The sequence below is a fragment of the Somniosus microcephalus genome, chromosome 1, assembly GCF_052327205.1.
Source record: "Somniosus microcephalus isolate GS21.2 chromosome 1, FLI_Smic_1.0, whole genome shotgun sequence".
Classification (NCBI taxonomy): domain Eukaryota; kingdom Metazoa; phylum Chordata; class Chondrichthyes; order Squaliformes; family Somniosidae; genus Somniosus; species Somniosus microcephalus.
Window position 1 is genome coordinate 75,434,368 of NC_140987.1, and position 21,659 is coordinate 75,456,026.

Sequence of the window (21,659 nt, forward strand, 5' to 3'; positions counted from 1 at the left end):
TCATTGATATATATTGTGAATAGCTGGGGCCCAAGCACTGATCCTTGCGGTACCCCAACTATTCACCGCCTGCCACCCCGAAAAGACCCATTTATTCCTACTCTCTGTTTCCTGTCTGTTAATCAATTTTCAATCCATGCCAGTATATGACCCCCAATCCCATGTGCTTTAATTTTGCACACTAACCTCTTATGTGGGACTTTATCAAAGGCCTTCTGAAAATCCAAATACATCACATCCACTGGTTCTCCTTTATCTATTCTACCGGTTACATCCACAAAAAACTCCAGTAGGTTTGTCAAACACGATTTCCCTTTCATAAATCCATGTTGACTTTGTCTAATCCCGTTGATATTTTCTAAGTGTCCTGTTATCACATCCTTTATAAAAGACTCTAGCATTTTCCCTACTACTGATGTTAGGCTCTGTAGTTCCCTGTTTTCTCTCTCCCTCCTTTTTAAAAAAGTGGCGTAACATTTCCCACCCTCCAATCTGCAGGTACTGTTCCATAATCAATAGAATTTTGGAAGATGACAACCAATGCATCCACTATTTCCATGGCTACCTCTTTTAGTACTCTGGGATGCAGATCATCAGGCCCTGGGGATTTATCAGCTTTCAGTCCCATTAATTTCTCCAGCACTATTTTTTTTTTACTAATACTAATTTCTTTTAATTCCTCCTTCTCACTAGACCCTTGGTTCCCTAGCATTTCTGTGAAGTTATTTGTGTCCTCTTCCGTGAAGACAGAACCAAAGTATTTGTTTAATTGCTCTGCCATTTCCTCATTCCCCATTATAAATTCTCCCATTTCTGACTGTAAGGGACCAATATTTGTCTTCACTAATCTTTTTCTTTTTACATACTTGTAGAAGCTTTTACAGTCCACTTTTATGTTCCTTGCAAGTTTACTCTCATACTCCATTTTTCTCCTCTTAATCAATCTCTTGGTCCTTTTTTGCTGAATTCTAAACTGCTCCCAATCCTCAGGCTTGCTACTTTTTCTGGCAACTTTATATGACTCCTCTTTGGATCTAATACTATCCTTAATTTCTTTTGTTAGCCATGGTTGGGCCGCTTTTCCTTTTGTGTTTTCGCGCCAGAAAGGAATGTATAACTGTTGCAATTCATGCATTTGTTCCTTAAATGTTAGCCATTGCCTATCCACCGTCATGCCTTTTAATGAAGCTCCCCAATCTATCATAGCTCACTCCTGAAACCTTCGTAGTTTCCTTTGTTTAGATTTAGGACCCTAGTTTCGGATTGGACTACTTCACTTTCCATCTTAATGAAGAATTCTATCATGTTATGGTCACTCTTCCCTAAAGGACCCCGCACAACAAGATTATTAATTAACCCCTTCTCATTGCACAATACCCAATCTAGGATAGCCTGTTCCTTAGTTGGCTCAACGTACTGGTCTAAAAAACAATCTCGTACACACTCCAAGAATTCATCCTCCACAGCATTATTGCTAATTTGGTTTGGCCAGTCTATATGTAGATTAAAGTCACCCATGATTACTGTAGTATCCTTGTTACATGCATCTCTAATTTCCTGTTTGATGCCGTCCCCGACATTACCACTACTGTTTGGAGGCCTATTGACAACTCCCACCAATGTTTTCTGCCCCTTGGTGCTTCTTAGCTCCACCCAGACTGATTCTACATCTTGATTTTCTGAGCCAGTATCCTTTCTCACTATTGCTCTGATTTCATCTTTTACTAACAACGCCACCCCACCTCCTTTACCTTTTTGCCTGTCCTTCCCAAATATCGAATATCCTTGGATATTCAGCTCTCAGTCTTGGACACCCTGCAGCCATGTCTCCGTAATCGCAATTATATCGTATCCGTTTACATCTATTTGTGCTGTTAATTCGTCTACCTTATTACGAATGCTTTGTGTATTCAGATACAGTGCCTTTAGATTTGTCTTTTTCACATTTTTAGACAACTTAACATTTTTTTGTACTATGGCCCTATTTGTCGTCTTACCATTTTTTCTTACCAGGGCCTTACTTGTTAGTGCACTCTTTTGTTTGTAAGCTCTGTGCCTTCCTGACACAATCTGGTTATCCTTACCCCAATCACTTTCCTGCACTGCTTCCTTGTCTTTTCTCTTTAGCATTCTAGATTTCTCTCCACTCGGACACCCCCCCCCCCCCTATTTAAGTTTAAAGCCCTATATCGACCTCCCTAGTTATTCGATTCGCTAGAACTCTGGTCCCAGCATGGTTCAGGTGTAGTCTGTCCCAACGGAACAGCTCTCTTTTCCCCAGTACTGGTGCCAGTGCCCCACGAATCGAAACCCACTTCTCCCACACCAATCTTAGAGCCACGCATTCATCTCCCTGATCCTATTGACTCTATGCCAATTTGCTTGTGGCTCAGGTAATAATCCATAGATTATTACCTTTGTAGTTCTGCTTTTTAATTTAGTCCCTAGCTGATCAAACTCTCTTAGCAGAACCTCTTTCTTTGTCCTACCTATGTCGTTGGTACCTACGTGCCCCACGACAACTGGATCCTCCCCCTCCCACTCCAAGTTCTTCTCCAGCCCGGAGATGTCCTTTAGCCTGGCACCGGGTAGGCAACATAGCCTTCGGGACTCATGTTCCTGGCTGAAGAGAACAATGTTTAACTATACTGTCGCCTACTACAACCACCTTCCTTTTTACACCCCCGACTTGAACGGCTTCCGTACCACTGTGCGGTGGTCAGTTTGCTCGTCCTCCCCGCAGTCCCCACACTTGTCCACAAGGGTTGTTTAAAATGATAAAGACATTTGATAAGGTAGATACAAAGAAACTATTTCCTCAGGTGGGGGAATCCAAAACAAGGGAGCATAATCTTAAAATTAGAGGTTGGCCATTAAGGAATGAAATCAGGAAGAACTTTTTCACACAAAGTGTAGTGGAAATTTGGAACCCCCTTACCAAAAGACTGTGGATGCTGGGTTAATTGACATTTTCAAGACGGAGACTGGCAGATTTTTAATAGGTAAGGGTATCAAGCAATGTTTCCTTTAATTTTTTTTTGGGTGCGTGGCCCATTCAAAATACCGCGCATTGTGAAGCCGACAAGTGGCCTGCGCAGGATCTCCAAAGTGTTTTGCGGCCACACAGCTTAACGGGAACATTGGTATCAAGGGACATGGATCAATTGCAGATAAATATAGTTGAGGTACAGATCAGCCATGATCTAATAGAATGGCGGAACAGGCTTGAAATGGCCTTCCCCTGTTTCCATGTTGCCAATTAGCTTTACAGTAATAGAAAAATCACATCACTGTCTACTAATCAGCTGTGAAAAATAGGATATATTTTGCCTCAGGAAAATAAAATACATTGAATATGAATGGCATTTCTTACTAATGCTATGATGTTCTAAGAAGAAGCAATCCATAGCAATTAGACCACAGCAATTAATGTTTGCTATTGACTGTATGCGTTACTGAGAACAGGATAACAGCTTATAAATTGACATTAATATAATCAAAGCAGCAAGATCTCTTGGGGGTGGGAGAAAAGACAACACGAGAACTCAGCAAAGGCACATTCGCGAGATCAAACTCGTCTTACCTGTCAGTACAGCTTTTGCAGAAGGATCTGCCAAGTCTTGAGCAGTCTTTCCATCGGTGTTCCGAATGTTGGGATCAGCTCCGTGCTGCAGAAGAACTGTACATGGAAAACAGAAGCAGTATCTCATCTCAGGAACACAAACACTGCTAACTGGTAAGGCTCTTCTAGGCATTGTGAATGAATAGTAATACATTGCACAAAATTTGCACTGCAGCAAACGCTTACTGTAGTCAGAGAAACAAATCAAAGAATGATCATATGGGATATGACCTTGATAATATAAAACATCCATGGACACACTGCATTGTCCGAGTTTTCAGAGGCAGTGTGTCCAGCAGTAAATGCACCTGCCAGCACTCGGCAAACATTCTCAATTTTACCATGTTCTGCCTTTAACTCAGCGACCCAGTATATAACTGCTGTCCTATGTTTATGCGACAATACAGACAGGCTGAAATCCTTCCATGGCTTACTACTTACATAAAACAAACCTCGCAGCACATTGGCAGCATTCCAACAAAATATAATGGATGGGCTAATATGCTTATAGCCTGCAGTCATCTAGTTAAATAGTAACTGGCATAAACAATACTCTGCTTTACAATAATGCAGTGAATGGGCATCTAAACATTTAAATCCCTGTTCAAAAACGTTTAAATTTAGGATTCAATCTCATTCACAGTCCATGTAGGCCTATTTAATATAGTATAGATGATGCTCTGGAAATGCAGTTTTGTCTTAAAGATCGGAAAATGTTCATAATTTTTGTTAAATTCTGGAAACCCTAATATTCCAAACTCCTTTAAATTGTTGATTTGTTTCAGTGTTCCATACATTCATTACTATCCACGCCACATAAATAAATACCTAGTTTGACAATACCCAACTTATGTTGTACACCATAAAAATTACAAACTAGTATAAATTATTTGAGTTAACCAGTTATTCTATGGCTGCGTGACTAGATGTTGTAGAAACACACCATTAGTACTAATCCAGTGTCAATATCCTTTACAATCTTGAAATCTTCATTGAGATCACTCGACAAATTTCCTCTTGTCCAAAGAGGACAAATTCAATTTTTTAGGCTTTCATCATTTATGCCTTTCATGGGGAATATCCTTCCAATTATTAATACACACATTACTCCAGCTGGAATCTGACCAACAGCTTATACAGCAACAGCAGAACCTCTTGATTTGTACTGTACCCCTCTGCTAATGCAATCTGCTATCTTAATTTACTTTTTTTTTTAAACTACAGCTAAACACCAACATACAGAAATACAAAATATATGTCAGCCTATACGGAGATTTTTCTTTACAGACAGGCTAAATAAGTTCAATATGGTCAATAGATGTGATATCAGACAGATTTTCAAACTGATGAGCACTTTTTAAAACTTACACTGTTGTTGAGGTAGTACTAATGTTGCATTTATATTGTAGAACCACTCTGAATGCCAAGCTCAGCTTTCTAAGCTGTAGAAATATTTAATTTTCATTATAGGTCACTGTCTAAAGCATTGGATTAACATTCAAACAGATCATGCACAACTTGACATTTGTTGTTTTATGTCCCCTTTATATTATGGAACCCAGCTGCTTCAATGCTGAATTTGTTGTTTTTGTTTTGTTCTGTTCTATTATACTGCAGTCGACAACAGAGAACTGTCCATATACTGGTTTTCAAAAGCCATGGTTGCACTATAATTCACAATGGATCCTTTCCCAATATGGGTGGGGGACAGGGATAATTGTGCACAGGCTAGCAGCGGCAAAATCAAAATGTTTTCTTTCAGGGCCAGGCTGAGAAGGAACCTCGCCATGGCCAGCATCAGGCCCAGTGCCACCAAAAGTAGGCATCAACCTTTGCTGCCACTGGCACTTTGTCAAGGGAGCCACCTAGTGAAAGTTCTTCCAATGGCATTGAATCATTTATACTGTAGGTCTCGCTCGTCTTCGGAAGCAATGGTTTAAAGTAAAGGGGGCATTAAAATCAGTGTTCTTGGAGGATTTACAACTTCTTTCAGCTGGATGTCGGAAAGACCAAAACCTTGGTTTTCAATACTTGCCACAAATTTGACTCCCTTGATGCTGAAACTCCATCACCCTCTAACCTCTTGTTCCAGTTCAACATGATCATGGTGCACCATCCAACCCCAGGATGAGCTTCAAATCACATATTCTCTCCATTATCCAGGCAACTTATTTCCAGCCCAACAATATTGCCCCTATCTTAGCTCCTCAGCTGCCAAAAGCCATTTCCCTGCTTCTGTCACCTCGCGACTTAATTACTCCAATACCTTCCTTGCTAACCACTGGGCTACCATACCTTTGTTTACTACGTTAAAGGCACTAGGAGGCAGTTTTACCAAGGCCACTATAATGCTCAGTGACTGGGAATGGTCGGGCATAGAACAAAGAATGAAAAGTTGCCTTCCAACTTCTACCAGGCAGCTGTGAGGAGCCAACTATTCAATCTGCCACAGCCAAAACTGTGGTCCACTGCAAATATTTATCTTGCTGTCAGAGATGCAGGCTAATTATCTTCTTTGATGCTGTACACTGCCTCCAATATTGCGGTGCCACCTTGTTTAATGATATCAGCAACAAAGTGGTTAACTAAATGGGGTCTGAAGCAACTTAATAGAATAAATCTTCCATTCACTGAATACACCCATAACAACCATCTCTCTCCATGGGTGGTGCCTGACCTGCTGAGTATGCCAGCATTTTATGTTTATACAACCCAAACTTAATTGTCTGCAACTCTAAACTCTGCACTTGCACTTCTTTGCAGACAGCCGTCTCTTATAATTAATGGATATGCAGTTCCACTAACTACAGCAGTGATAAAACAGTGCAACGTTAAATCCTTTAGAACTGCAAATTAGGTGGTCACATAATGCTACAAACTCGTCATCTCTCCCATCAAAAATTGTAACCAATATTGAATCAAGTCTTCCATGCATAAGCTCCAAAAGTTTTGCAACTTTTTTCTTTAAGGTATAATTAGAAAAAATTTAAAAAGAAAAACACTCGCTGGAGCGATTACCGTCTCTCACCATATAAACTAATTTATGCAGGATTCTGCAACACCAACATCCATCCGCAAACTGGCTCCTAACGCTTACAATAACTAAACATGGTCCCCTTGTCCCAATGTAGACCCAGTTTTCCCCAAGTCTACGAAGCTTGATTTAGCGTAAATGCGGGGAACCAATGCATCAACACCAGTCTCCTGTAATCCAATCGGAGTATAAAAGCAGCTTTAGTTATATGTTCTTTATAACCTAGAAGTTTTATTTTTCATATGTTGCTATTTCTCACTTCAATTGCTACTTACCCACTACCCATTTCACTTTCATATTTCTTTTTAAAATTGAAGAATGTCCAATAACAAAAATAATGTAGCGTAAGCTCAGCAGGACAGACGCCCAGTTTGCAGAATGTTAATTAATACTGGGTCCAGTAAATGGACAATGAAGATTATGATAAGTTAGCAGAAACTCTTTAAAACTGATGGGGGGTGATTGATAGTTCAATGTATGCAGTATTTATAAAGAGCAGCACTTCACGTAATTTGGAACATGGATTTATATGTGGATTCATTAAAAATGAGTAGATAGTAATCAGGGTTGACTGAACAGTACTTGTCGGTCAGCTGAATTCACCGAGGGTTGATATAATCCAAAGAGAACATTCTGAAGCTGGAAGCTAGACCGCAACATTTCTAGAGAATCAGGTAGCAAAACAGCAGTGGAAAAGCCCTGCAGCCAGCCCAACCACCCGCACTCAGCCAGAAAGAAGCTTGTGGGGTGACAAGGAGGAAACATTTGTGTCGTTTACTTTGATCTCAATTGATAGTGTAAATGTCCAAGTGCCATTGTATACAAGCACTAAACTTCAACCGGATAATAATCCCAAGTGGAAATGCTACGTATTTCCCCCCGTCTAGACCAGGGACAGTGAGGCTAATTAATCTTCTGCCTTCTTCGCTAACAGTCATGTGGACATCACTCAGAGCTGTCTTGCTGAACTGCAATGTAAACATTCCAGCAGCCTTAGGGAAAAAACTTGTCTTAAAGCAGCCAAGTCGTGCAAATAGGGGCTATTATTTTCAAACAGCCGGAATTCAAGCTCACCAAACTAGCCGTTTGTCCACATCAGCAACCAAACTGCTATCCGCTGAAGGGACCCAAGTGGAGCACTGATTGTTTAATTATCAGTATGATTCAACAGCCTCTTCTTCCCAGTCACCTCACCACCCAAGTTACAATTAACTTTAAAGAAACACTGTACTGGCTGGACTGTTATGCAGTTCTTTGGAAGAGTGAAATCTTGGAATTGTGTTCAGCACTTAGCCTGTCACTCAGTTGAATTGTTGATCTCAGCCACACTACTTTGGAGAGCTACCAAGGGGAGCTGTTTTCATAGAGGGAAGGAGAGCAAACTCCTGCACGAGTCATCAGTGGACATCTCTCATACTAAGCCATCAGCTCAAATGTCACATCGGTGGAACAGCTTTCCTATTGGTCTTCTCACTCACGTTTGATGCGTGTGGTTTGGAAGACCCAAATAAAGGGAGGGAGGGAGGAAGAAGAAAACTAGGAAAAGCAAAGGAGGATGAATTGGCTGCGCAAATAGAGGTAAACGAATATGATTTGGTTGGGATTGCGGAAACGTGGCTCAAGGATGGCCAAGGCTGGGAACTCAGCATCCAAGGGTATTCGATATTCAGGAAAGATAGGCAAAAAGGAAAGGGAGGTGGTGTAGCATTACTGGTTAAAGAAGGAATTAACACAATTGTAAGGAAGGACATTAGCTCTGATGATGTGGAATCTGTATGGGTAGAATTGAAAAATACCAAGGGGCAGAAAACGTTAGTGGGAGTGGTATATAGACCTCCAAACAGTAAGGCAGAGGTTGGGGATGGCATTAAAAGGGAAATTAAAGAAGCGTGCAATAAGGGCACAGCAGTCATCATGGGTGACTTTAATCTACATATAGATTGGGCTAACCAAATTAGTAACAATACTGTGGAGGAGGAATTCCTGGAGTGTTTACGGGATGGTTTCCTGGACCAATATGTCGAGGAACCAACCAGAGATCTGGCCATCTTAGACTGGGTACTATGTAACGAGAGAGGATTAATTAGCAATCTTGTTTTACGAGGCCCCTTGGGTCGGAGAGATCATAATATGATCGAATTCTTCATTAAGATGGAGAATGAAGTAGTTGACTCAGAGACTAGGGTCCTAAATTTAAATAAAAAGGAAACTACAATGGTCTGAGGCACGTGTTGGGTAGGATTGATTGGGGAATGTCACTCAAAGGGTTGACGGTGGATAGGCAATGGCAAACATTCAAAGACCGCATGGATGAACTGCAGAATTTCTTCATCCCAGTTTGGCATAAAAATAAAAAAAAGGTGACTCAACCGTGGCTAACAAGGGAAATTAGGGATTGCATAAGATCCAAGGAGAGGACATATAAATTGGCCAGAAAAAGCAATAATCCTGAGGATTGGGAGCAGTTTAGGATTCAACAAAGGACGACAAAGGGATTAATTAAGAAGGGGGAAATAGAATATGAGAGTAAGCTTGCAGGGAACATAAAAACTGACTGTAAAAGCTTTTATAGATATGTGAAGAGAAAAAGATTGGTGAAGTCAAGCGTAGGTCCCTTGCAGTCAGAATCAAGGGAATTTATAATGCAGAACAAAGAAATGGCAGACCAATGAAATACATATTTTGGTTCCGTCTTCACAAAGAAGGACACAAATAACCTCCCAGAGATGCCGGGGAACATAAGGTCTGATGAAAGGGTGGAACTGAAAGAAATCAGTATTTGTAGGGAAATGGTGTTAGGGAAATTGGTGGGACTGAAGGCCGATAAATCCCCAGGGCCTGATAATCTACATCCTAGGGTACTTAAGGAAGTGGCCCTAGAAATAGATGCATTGCTGATCATCTTCCAGCATTCGATGGAATCTGGAACAGTACCCATGGATTGGAGGGTAGCTAATGTTACCCCACTATTCAAAAAAGGTGGTAGAGAGAAAACGGGGAATTACAGACCGGTAAGCCTGACATCGGTAGTGGGGAAAATGCTAGAGTCCATTATAAAAGATGTAATAGCAGAGCACTTGGAAAACAGTGACAGGATCGGACAAAGTCAATGTGGTTTCACAAAAGGTAAATCGTGCTTGACTAATCTACTGGACTGTTTTGAGGATATAACTGGTAAAATAGATAAGGGAGAACCAGTGGATGTAGTGTATCTGGACTTTCAGAAGGCCTTCGATAAGGTCCCGCATAAGAGATTAGCGTGTAAAGTTAAGGCACATGGGATTGGGGGCAAGGTATTGACTTGGATAGAGAACTGGTTGGCAGACAGAAAGCAAAGAGTTGGAATAAACGTTTTTTTTTCCGAATGGCGGGCAGTGACTAGTGGGGTACCGCAGGGATCGGTCCTTGGACCCCAGCTATTCACAATATATATATAAAAATGATCTGGACAAGGGAACTAGATGTAATATCTCCAAATTTGCAGACGACACAAAGCTGGGTGGGCGTGTGTGCTGTGAGGAGGATGTCAAGAAACTCCAGGATGATTTGGACATGTTGGGTGATTGGGCAGAAACATGGCAGATGCAATATAACGTGGATAAATGTGAGGTTATCCACTTTGGTGACAAAAACAGGAAGGCAGATTATCTAAATGGCAATAGATTGGGAGAAGGGGAAGTGCACAAGTCGCTGAAGGTAAGCATGCAGGTGCAGCAGGCGGTTAAGAAGGCAAATGGTATGTTGGCCTTCGTAGCGAGGGGGTTTGAGTACAGGAACAAGGATGTCTTGCTGCAGTTGTACAGGGCCTTGGTGAGACCACATCTTGAGTTTTGTGTGCAGTTTTGATTGACTTATCTGAGGAAGAATGTTCTTACCATGGAAGGAGTTCAGCGAAGATTCACCAGGCTGATACCTGGGATGGCAGGAATGATGTATGAGGAGAGATTGGGGCGATTGGACTTGTACTCGCTGGAGTTTATAAGAATGAGGTGATCTCATTGAAACTTATAAAATTCTGACAGGACTGGACAGACTAGATGCAGGAAGGATGCTCCCGATGGTCGGGGAGTCCAGAACCAGGGGTCACAGTCTAAGGATAAGGGGTAGGCCTTTAAGGACAGAAATGAGGAGGAATTTCTTCACCCAGAGAGTGGTGAACCTGTGGAACTCTCTACCACAGAAGGCGGTGGAGGCCAGTTCATTAAATATATTCAAGAAGGAGTTGGATATATTTCTTAAGGCTAAAGGGATCAAGGGGTATGGGGAGAAAGCAGGGACAGGGTACTGAATTTGGATGATCAGCCATGATCGCATTGAATGGCGGAGCAGGCTCGAGGGGCCGAATGGCCTACTCCTATCTTCTATGTTTCTATGTATACGTACCCTGATCACTGGGTGAAGGCAGATGAACCATATCATTCTCATGTGACATTACTTACAGCGTTCGGTAATTTTTTTCTTTGTAAAGGCACAGTACCCCTTTAAAGCAAATATTGGGGAAAAAATTACAGCCATTGAGTAGAATTTCTTTAACAAAATTGCCCAAACTAACATTTTAGACTCCAAAAGTTGTCTGAATCCCGAAAAGGAATAAAGCACACCTTTTAGTAAAGTTCAGAACCGATCAATGTGGTATGGAACAGCTGCAGCAAGACAAAGGATCAAATGCAAATAGAAAGCAGAAAAAGAGTAAGGCTGGTGATGGATGGAGTAAGCACGTTAAATGTATTTTTATCTCATCTCATTCATACCATCCTTTGGCTCTGGTTGAGCACTACAGACACAATCTCTACCAATTCAACAGCACAACTGTACTGCATCGCTGCTGCAATCTAGCTTTGCTATTTTTCCCTCCAAACTTGATGCATCAAAAAGCCGCTTTCATTAGTTTTTCAGTAAATTCAGCATACATATATGTTTAATCTGCTACTCATCATTTTAACAGGATTGGGGAAGGAAAGATCTCTAACACGTTGAAACAAATATTTCACTAGTGGGGTAAAAACAGAAAATGCTGGAAATACTCAGCAGGTCAGGCAGCATCTGTGGAGAGAGAAACAGAGTTAACATTTCAGGTCGATGACTCTTAGTCAGAACTGGAAAAAACTGGAGATGGAACAGGTTTTAAAGCAAGTGTAGGAGCTGGGAAAGCGGGGAGGGGAGGAAAGAACAAAAGGGAAGGCCTGTGATAGGATGGCAGGCAAGAGAGATTAAGAGATGGTGCAAGGTTAAAGGAGATGGTAATGGGACAAGAAACAAAAGATGGCTCTAGATGAAGTATAAATGGCACTGGCAGAATGAAAGACAGCTGCCATGTGGGAGAGAGAAAAAAAAATAAATGGGGAAAAAAAGGATAGGGGCAGAGGTTATGATCTGAAATTGTTGAACTCTATGTTGAGTCCAGAAGGCTGTAAAGTGCCTAATCGAAAGATGAGGTGCTGTTCCTCGAGCTTACGTTGAGCTCCATTGGAACAGTGTAAGAGGCTGAGGACGGTGAGGGCTGAGTGGGAGTGGAGCGGAGAATTAAAGTGACAGGCGACCGGAAGCTCAGGGTCACCCTTACGGACTGAACGGAGGTGTTCCGCAAAGCGGTCACCCAATCTGCGTTTGGTCTCCCCAATGTAGAGGAGACCGCGTCGTGAGCAGCGAATACAGTATACTAGATTGCAAGAAGTACAAGTAAATCGCTGTTTCACCTGGAAGGGGTGTTTGGGGCCCTGGTCAGTGGAAAGGGGGGAGGTAAAAGGGCAGGTGTTGCATCTCCTGCGCTTGCACGGGAAGGTGCCAGGCGAAGGGGAAAGGGTGTTGGGGGTGACAGAGGAGTGGGCTAGGGTGTCTCGGAGGGAGCAGTCCCTTCGGAATGCTGAAAGGGGAGGTGAGGGGAAGATGTGTTTGGTGGTGGGATCACGCTGGGGGTGGCGGAAATGACGGAGGATGATCCGTTGAATGTGGAGGCTGGTGGGGTGAAAGGTGAGGACAAGGGGAACCCTATCGTGGTCCGGGAGGGAGGGGAAGGGGTGAGGGCAGAAGTGCGGGAAATAGAACGGACACGGTCAAAGGCCGTGCCAACCACAGTAGAGGGGAATCCTTGGTTGAGGAAAAAGGAAGACATGTCGGAAGCACTAGTCTGAAAGGTGGCACCGTCAGAGCAGATGCGGCGGAGACGGAGAAATTGGGAGAATGGAATAGAGTCCTTACAGGAAGCCAGTGTCATTTACACTTCATCTAGAGCCATCTTCTGTTTCTTAACTTGTCCCATTATCACCTCATTTTGCCTGGCACCATCTCTTAATCTCTCCTGCCTTCCATCCTATCACAGACCTTCCCTTGTGTTCTTTCCTCCCCTCCCCGCTTTCCCTGCCCCTGCACGTGCTTAAAAACCTGTTCCATCTCCAGTTTTTTCCAGTTCGGACGAAGGGTCATCAACCTGAAACGTTAACTCTGTTTCTCTCTCCACAGATGCTGCCTGACCTGCTGAGTATTTCCAGCCTTTTCTGTTTTCATTTCAGATTTCCAGCATCTGCAGTATTTTGCTTCTGTATCAGTGTTTAATTCACTGCCACTTCGCTTCCAAGAATGCCCACCTTGAAGAAGTTCTGCTCTTCTCTCAGACAAGATTTCCGTTTGTCTTTTACCTTGTTCATCTTCATTGCTTTCTGTCTCCCTTCTCCTGTTTGATCAGGTATCTACCAAAACTCGCTTTCACAACCACATATCTTTCCTCAGCAACCATCTCCGGCTCCGACTTACTCCACGTGGATTCCAACTGAAATTACACCCTTCGTGTTTTGGATCCACCCAGGACTACAGATATCTCCAAGACATTCAGCGTTCCTCGAACCACTGCTCTCGCCGTATCCTGAGATCCACGCTGAATGCCATGCACTGCCACATGAACACCCTCGACCTCTCTCTTCAGCAGCACCGACTCACTCCATCTCAAAGCTGTCCTGATCCGCAGTTCCATTTCATCCTTCGCCTCATCCAGCGCTTTAACAAAAAACTTTTTTTTTTCTTCCTTTCCGGTGTCAAGGATCACAAGCTTCAACAACTCTTGGACGCCAACACCCCTCCGGAACCTTCTTCCGCTTCACTTTCCTCTGACCCCATCCCTTCTTCCAATCTCACCCCCTGCCGTGTTTTCACTATCCCCTCTGACCTTCCCCTCGCTGAACCCGAACGATCAGTCCTTAGCAAAGGCCTGAGCTTTATCCCCTTATGCCCCCATCTTAATTAATTTCGAGCTCGGCACGATGCTGAGCTCTTTTTCCGCCGCCTTCGTTCCCACTTCTTTGGCCAGGAGTCTTCCCCCCGCACAGCTGACCCTTTCTCCCGCTCTCAGAATTCTCGTTCTACCTGGACTCCTCCCTCTGGCCTCTTAACCGCTCCAGATCTTTTCATTGCAAACTGCCGGCGTGACATCGGCCATCTCAATTTCTCTGCTCCCCTCACTCACTCCAACCTACCTCCCTCTGAACTTGCAGCACTCCATTCTCTCAGATGCAACCCCAACATTGTCATTAAAACTGCTGACAAGGGTGGTGCTGTTGTTGTTTGGCAAACCGACCTCTACCGTGCAGAAGCTGAACGCCAACTCTCCAACACCACCTCCTACCTCCGCCTGGACCATGACCCCACTACCAAACATCAAGTCACCGTTTCCAAGACTGTCACTGACCTCATCTCCTCTGGAGATCTTCCCCCCATGGCCGCCAACCTCATAGTTCCCCAACCCGCACGGCCCACTTCTACCTCCTTCCCAAGATCCACAAACGGGACTGCCCTGGTAGACCCATCGTTTCAGCCTATTCTTGCCCCACGGAACTTATCTCTTCCTATCTCAACTCTATTTTTTCTACCCTTGTCCAATCTCCTCCCACCTACATCCGCAACTCTTCCGACGCCCTCCGCCACTAACAGTTCCCAGTTTCCTGGCCTCAACCGTCTCCTTTTCACTATGGACATCCAATCCCTCTACACCTCCATCCCCCACCAAGATGGCCTGAGGGCGCTCCGCTTCTTCCTGGAACAGAGGCCCAACCAGTCCCCATCCACCACCACCCTCCTCCGCCTGGCTGAACTTGTTCTCATATTAAACAACTTCTCTTTTGACTCCATTCACTTCCTCCAAATTAAAGGTGTTGCTATGGGAACCCGCATGGGTCCCAGCTATGCCTGTCTTTTCGTGGGATACGTGGACCATTCTTTGTTCCAGTCCTACTCAGGTCCCCTCCCTCACCTCTTTTTCCGGTACATGGATGACTGTATCGGTGCTGTTTCCTGCTCTCGCCCTGAACTAGAAAATTCCATTCACTTTGCTTCCAATTTCCACCCTTCCTTCACCTTCACATGGTCCATCTCCAACACTTCCCTTCCCTTCCCTTCCTCGACTTTTCTGTCTCCATCTCTGGGGATAGGCTATTGACAAACACTCACTACAAGCCCACCGACTCCCACAGCTACCTGGACTACACTTCCTCCCACCCCGCTTCCTGTAAGGACTCTATTCCATTCTCCCAGTTTCTCCAACTCCGCCGCATCTGCTCCGACGATGCCACCTTCCATACTAGTGCTTCCGATGTGTCTTCCTTTTTCCTCAACCAAGGATTCCCCTCTACTGTGGTTGACACGGCCCTTGACCGTGTCCGTTCTATTTCCCGCACTTCTGCTCTCACCCCTTCCCCTCCCTCCTGGAACCACAATAGGGTTACCCTTGTCCTCACCTTTCAACCCACCTGCCTCCACATACAACGGATCATACTCCGCCATTTCCGCCACCTCTAGCGTGATCCCACCACCAAACATCTTCCTCTCACCTCCCCTTTCAGCATGCCGAAGGGACCGCTCCCTCCGAGACACCCTGGTCCACTCCTCTGTCACCCCCAACACCCTTTCCCCTTCACCCGGCACCTTCCCATGCAAGTGCAGGAGATGCAACACATGCCCTTTTACCTCCACCCTTTCCACTGTCCAGGGCCCCAAACACTCCTTCCAGGTGAAACAGTGATTTACTTGTACTTCTTGCAATTTAGTATACTGTATTCGCTGCTCATGACACGGTCTCCTCTACACTGGGGAGACCAAACGCAGATTGGGTGACAGCTTTGCGGAACACCTCCGTTCAGTCCGTAAGGGTGACCCCGAGCTTCCAGTCGCCTGTCACTTTAATTCTCCGCTCCACTCCAACTCGGACCTCTCCGTCCTTGGCCTCTTACACTGTTCCAATGAAGCTCAACGTAAGCTCGAGGAACAGCACCTCATCTTTCGATTAGACACTCTACAGCCTTCTGGACTCAACATAGGGTTCAACAATTTCAGACCATAACCTCTGCCCCTATCCTTTTTTTCCCATTTATTTAATTTATTTTTTTCTCTCCCACATGGCAGCTGTCTTTCATTCTGCCAGTGCCATTTACACTTCATCTAGAGCCATCTTTTGTTTCTTGTCCCATTACCATCTCCTTTAACCTTGCACCATCTCTTAATGTCTCTGAATCTCTCCTGCCTTCCATCCTATCACAGACTTTCCCTTTTGTTCTTTCCTCCCCTCCCCTCTTCACAGAAATCACAGAAACCCCACAGTGCAGATAGAGGCCATTTCGGCCCATCGAGCCTGCACCGACACACATCCCACCCGATCCCCATAACCCCCACACCAACACATATCCCACCCTATCCCCGTAACCCCACGTATTTAATCCCCCTAACACTAAGGGTCAATTTATCATAGCCAATCAACCTAACCTGCACATCTTTGGACTGTGGGAGGAAACCGGAGCACCCGGAGTAAACCCACGCACTTGCTTAAAAACCTGTTCCATCACCATTTTTTCCAGTTCTGACGAAGGGTCTTCGACCTGAAACGTTAACTCTGTTTCTCTCTCCACAGGTGCTGCCTGACCTGCTGAATATTTCCAACATTTTCTGTTTTTATTTCAGATTTCCAGCATCTGCAGTATTTTGTTTTTGTTTCACTAATGGGGTATGTGATAGGGCCATTACATTCCAAGAACATGACATGCTTTGAAATTTTTCAAATCTAAAATGCAAGGTAGCTACAACCTCAGTCTAACGGAATGCGGGCTCTTCAATTCTGTGAGACAGCAAGTTAATGTTCAGCTGTTTAATTCTACAGTATTAATATGTAGCATTCACTTTGAACACAAACTGAGTGGCAGATCAGACATCGACTGGCCTTTTCATCCACACAGGATTCTCCTTCACAAGCAGTAAATTAAACATCTCTGCATTGCTAGATTTTCAGAAACAGTCCTGGATATTTCTTTTAATGTGTGCACTCAGCCCCTTTGAGGACCTTGAAGCAAAAAAATGACAATCATTTAACATCTCAAGAATATGTTACCCATTCCTTCAGACACTCTGACATTGGTCACTCTCCAGGGTTCAGAACAGAGCTTTTCTTACAAAAAGAAATCCAATTTTGAAATGATTTTAAAATGCTGTCAGCTCACCTGCAGCAGCTTTAGTCTTCTTCATTCTTTAAGAGTAATTCAACCCCCACATACAAACATGCAGTCCTCCAAACTAATGGGAGGCCACAGAGCAGAAGGAACTACCCGTACTGTCCTGTAAGAGTTTGGTGCTGCACATCTTCAAGGTTTAGAACCAGGAATCAATATTCTGGATATACTACCTATATTGTATGCAGTATGGATTTTGGTCCTATCACAGGAATTCAAACGTAGTGTGGATTATATAATCTGACAAGCCTGTCTGGAACTAATAGAAATTGACCTACGTCTCTCAATGTTAAAGACAGTCTAACGGGGTGGTGGGTGGGCAGAACTCAGAAAATTGTGGTTATAGCTAAATCAGCTAGATCCAGGACAAGAGAGTTTTACAACCATACAATGTAATGGCTCAGAAATGGGCCAACTGGCACAAGAATTACACGCAGATATTTTTCTTCACAGGCCACCTAGTCTAATCTCATTCTCCTGTTCGCTCCCCAAAACCTTCAATATGCTCTTTTTCAAGCAACTATCTTTTCCTTTTGAGAAGAATTTATGAACTCTGCTTCAACATTTGTGTCACACAAAATTCAACCTAACCATCCCGTGTGAATCCCGTGTTTTTGTAACCTCACCGTTAATTAATTGTGATTATCTTCAATTTGTGCCTTAGTTATTATTTTGCCAATCAATGGAAACAACTCATCAATATCTGTCTTATCATCACCTTTATAATCTTGAAGAACTCCATCAAGTCACCCCATAACCTTCTTAGCTCTAGTGAAAAAAGCCCCAAGTTTTCAAGACTCTTTAGAACTGTAACCCTGCAAACATCCCAGTGAATCTAAACTGCACCTTTCCCTTTTTTTTTTAATATTCTTCAAATATTAGTTGTTAAAAAAACACGAGCCAGGAGATAAGGTCCTCCTCCACACTGTCCAACAGGGTTGCTTAACACCTGTCAAGTCATAATATCCCCATGCATGAAATGGCTTGTATTGAGCAGCAGATATTTTGATGGATTGATGTCTTATGAACAGCGGTAACAGCAGCGGAGGCCAGTACCAGTGCTGCCATAGGTAACAAAGCAAACCCTTACAATCAAACGCACGGCAAAATTGGGTGTGTCTCTTTTTCTATATGGGGAGATGCATCTTGCACATTAGTTGAGGTGAAGCTGAAACACTCAAGTTTTTTTTGTATCTCAACACATCCTGACGTTGAGAGATGATACTCAAAGCACCAATGTTTGAGGTTCCAAATGAGATCCACTTGTCCTGCAAACAGGTAATGAGGATTCAACAGACATTGCACTAATTACTGTGGCAGTGACACAGCCAATAATGATGAGGTACCAATCAAGGTAACCATACAGGAAGACTGGTTCAGTGCAGAACCCATAGTTGTTTATACCATGATGGTCACACCATTCTTCACTGCTGCAAATTTCAGTTTTAGAATGAGAGCTGGAGGCTGTGCAAGTTCCAGAAGGTCCAAATACCTTTCCTCTTTCCCTACAAATGGACCAATCCTATAGTTCACTCCTGTGACTTGGAAGGAACTACTGGATTGATCTATTCCTAGAGATGAAGAATTCCATGAAACAAAGGAAATTGCACAATTTCTCTGACCTAAGCAGACTGGTATTAAATTTTGGCAAAAAAAAAAGGTCACATATTACTTGGGAAATAAGAATCTAAATCTAAGATCAGCAAAGAGATCTCGGAGTACCGATACACAAATCACTAAAAGTAGCGAAATAACAACAGAAAATGCTGGAAAAACTCAGCAGGCCAGGCAACATCCGTGGAGAGAAATTAGAGTCGACGTTTCAGGTCGAAACCCTTTTTCAAAACCTACTAAAAGTAGCGATGCAGGTTAATATGGACTTAAAAAAACCAAAACAAGGGTTTATTTCTAGAGGGATAGAATTGAAAAGTAGAGAAGTTATGCTAAACATGTATCAAACCTTGGTTAGACCACACTTGGAGTACTGTGCACAATTCTGGCTGCCATATTATAAAAAGGATATAGAGGCATTGAAGATGGTGCAAAAAAGGTTTACAAGGATGATACCAGAAATGCGAGGATATACCTATCAGGAAAGGATGAACAGGCTGAGAGAGGAGAAATTCATTGTAGCCCCATTTGGGGCGCTAACTTTTAAAAGTTGGAAAAATTAGCACCAGGTGCTAATGTATCTCCGCTTTTTAAAAATTCGCTTTTGCGCTTCAGGGAGGAAGTGGAGCGCTTGATTTAGCGCTCCACTTCCTTCCTGGAGTGCAACAGGCAGTAGGTGGGGCAGTAGGTGTGCAGCGCTGCACAATGGGCCGTGCAGTGCTACTGCATTGGAAGGCTCCTTCCCTCCCTTAAAGGGAAGGGCCATCTCTGCAATGGAAAGCAACTTACCTGGTCCCCGATGGCAGCCGCGATCCGGCCCGATCAGCCCGATGCACTGCAGCAGAGTGCCGGGCTGATCAAGCGCTGGGGGAAAAAAAACAGAAAACAAGCATTTGATTATGTTTTTCCCTACCTTGGCCACCTCGCCTTAAGTATCGCCCACGCAGCCTCTCGATGAAGGCCTCCTGCAGCTGCCAGTGTTTTCGCCCAGCGGTGCTGCAGGGGGTGGAACTGAAGTTCGGGTCCGGGGCGACGTGCACGCCGATGACGTCATGATCTCCGGGCGAAGGAGATTGGGGCGCAACGCTATACCGCCACCGCAAACCTCCCACCGAATTTATGCGCCCGGGCAGTAAGTGGATAGCGCCCCGTTATGGCCCCCCCCCACCCCCCCCAAAACCCCCGGAGGTGATAACAGGAGGCACAAAGGTACCCAATTTCTCCCCAAGGTCTTTAAAATGATGGTTTCGATAGAGTAGACACAGAGAGAGTATTTGCACTTGTGCGGAAGAGTGAAACTAGAGGCAATCAATATACGATAATCACCAAGAAATCAAATAGGGGATTCAGAAGAAACTTCTTTATCCAGAAAGTGCTGAGAATATGGAACTCGCTACCACAGGGAGTTGTTGAAGCAAATAGTGTAGATACATTTAAAGGGAAGCTAGCTAAGCATATAATGGAGAAGGGAATAGAGGGTTATGCTGACAGAGATAGAGGAGGAAAAACTGGAGGAGATTCAAGTGGAGCATAAACGCCGGCATGGACTTGGTGGCGCAGAATAGCCTATTTCTGTGCTGTATATCCTGTGTAATCCAATGTAAACTGTAGGCTAGCCAACTCAGTCTTGTAACACAAGAGACCACAGTTGGAAGTGAGATGATGCTCGCATGGAGAAGCAGCACCAGCAGTAGGAGCCTGTATTTTCATCTGTTTTTATTCTGTAGCCATGGGAACCCGGCTCTTCCCTCAAAAGTAACAATTCAAATTTGAGTTATATCTGTGAAACAAATCTAACAAAATTAAACTGCTGATAGCCCAGACCAGTCTGAGAGACATTTTAAATGCAGTCCATCTTGTAACAAAGTAGACCCTAAGGATTCTTATTCTGAAGAATAATGATGACTATAACGTTCCAACTCAAGCTACAGAGTTGAACCATTCTCGAAAACCTTTTTAAAAAAAAATTATTCTCGAGGTGTGGGTGCTACTGGCAAGGCCGGAATTTTTGCTCATCCCTAGTTGTCCCAAGGAGATGGTGGTGGGAGTGGTTTGATCCAACCGAGTGGCTTGCTAGGCCACTTCAGAGGGGCTTAACAGTCAACCTTTTGACATGGATGGCATCGACATTGCCAATGTTAAGAGCAGTCTCAACAGCATAATGCCCACCCAATTCTCCACCAATATCTTAGTGTTAAATGAAGAATGCGAATGAAGAACACATACCACTTGTAACACTTCACCTAGTGTTTAATACTACAAATAGTTGCAATTATGCAGAATGTCCTTCTCCAGCACTGATATCACAAATAGCTAGAAGTGTAAAAGATGCATTAATGCAGACTTGAGGAAGAACAGGATAGGGAAAGGGTTCAGTGACTAAATGAACCATGTGGGAATATAGACAATAAATATCCCAGAAAGGATCTCTATTCTGTGCCAAGATCATTGATCTTGGTCAGGACAGCATTGGGAGTGCGACAAATGGCCTTGGTGTCCTTACTTCACATCATTATCTTGTAAGCCTTGCTAGAAAGTGTATACAGGAAACTTTCGTTTAACCGGAGGTTAAATGTCCGGAAAGCTCTATCTACCGGCAAAATTCAGGAGCCGTTTCCTATAAGTTTTATTACTTCTCGTTTTTTTTTTCCAGTCAGGCTCTGCAAGGTCTAGCTGAAGCTGTTGCTTAGCTACAGAGACGCTTTTAAGCTGCGACCGACTGTTTTGAAGCTGTTGCTAAGCAACAGAGTTTGTTGATTCACACGGAGCTCAAAAACTCCGTATGTTTTAACATTAGCGCTGGTTTCTACGGCAGTTTTGATGGTATGGCACCAGCTCGGTCCCGTCAGTGCCGGATATCAGAAAGGTTCCTGTAATTAACATTGGATGACCAAAGGCTTAGGCTCAACTG

The 21,659-nt window shown here is 43.7% G+C and overlaps 1 protein-coding gene across 4 annotated transcripts in view; it reads right to left on the minus strand.

Annotated features, from left to right (window-relative positions):
* tnksa (tankyrase, TRF1-interacting ankyrin-related ADP-ribose polymerase a) overlaps nt 1-21,659 on the minus strand; it is a 205,264-nt gene that overhangs the window by 149,309 nt on the left and 34,296 nt on the right. For all 4 annotated transcript variants that reach the window (XR_015077716.1, XM_085983225.1, XM_085983213.1 and 1 more), the window contains exon 3: nt 3,584-3,679. Coding sequence is in view for 3 of the 4 variants with exons in the window: in XM_085983225.1 (XP_085839351.1) it covers nt 3,584-3,679 (96 nt within the window). In the remaining variant the exon portion in view is untranslated. The remainder of the gene's footprint in view (nt 1-3,583; nt 3,680-21,659) is intronic.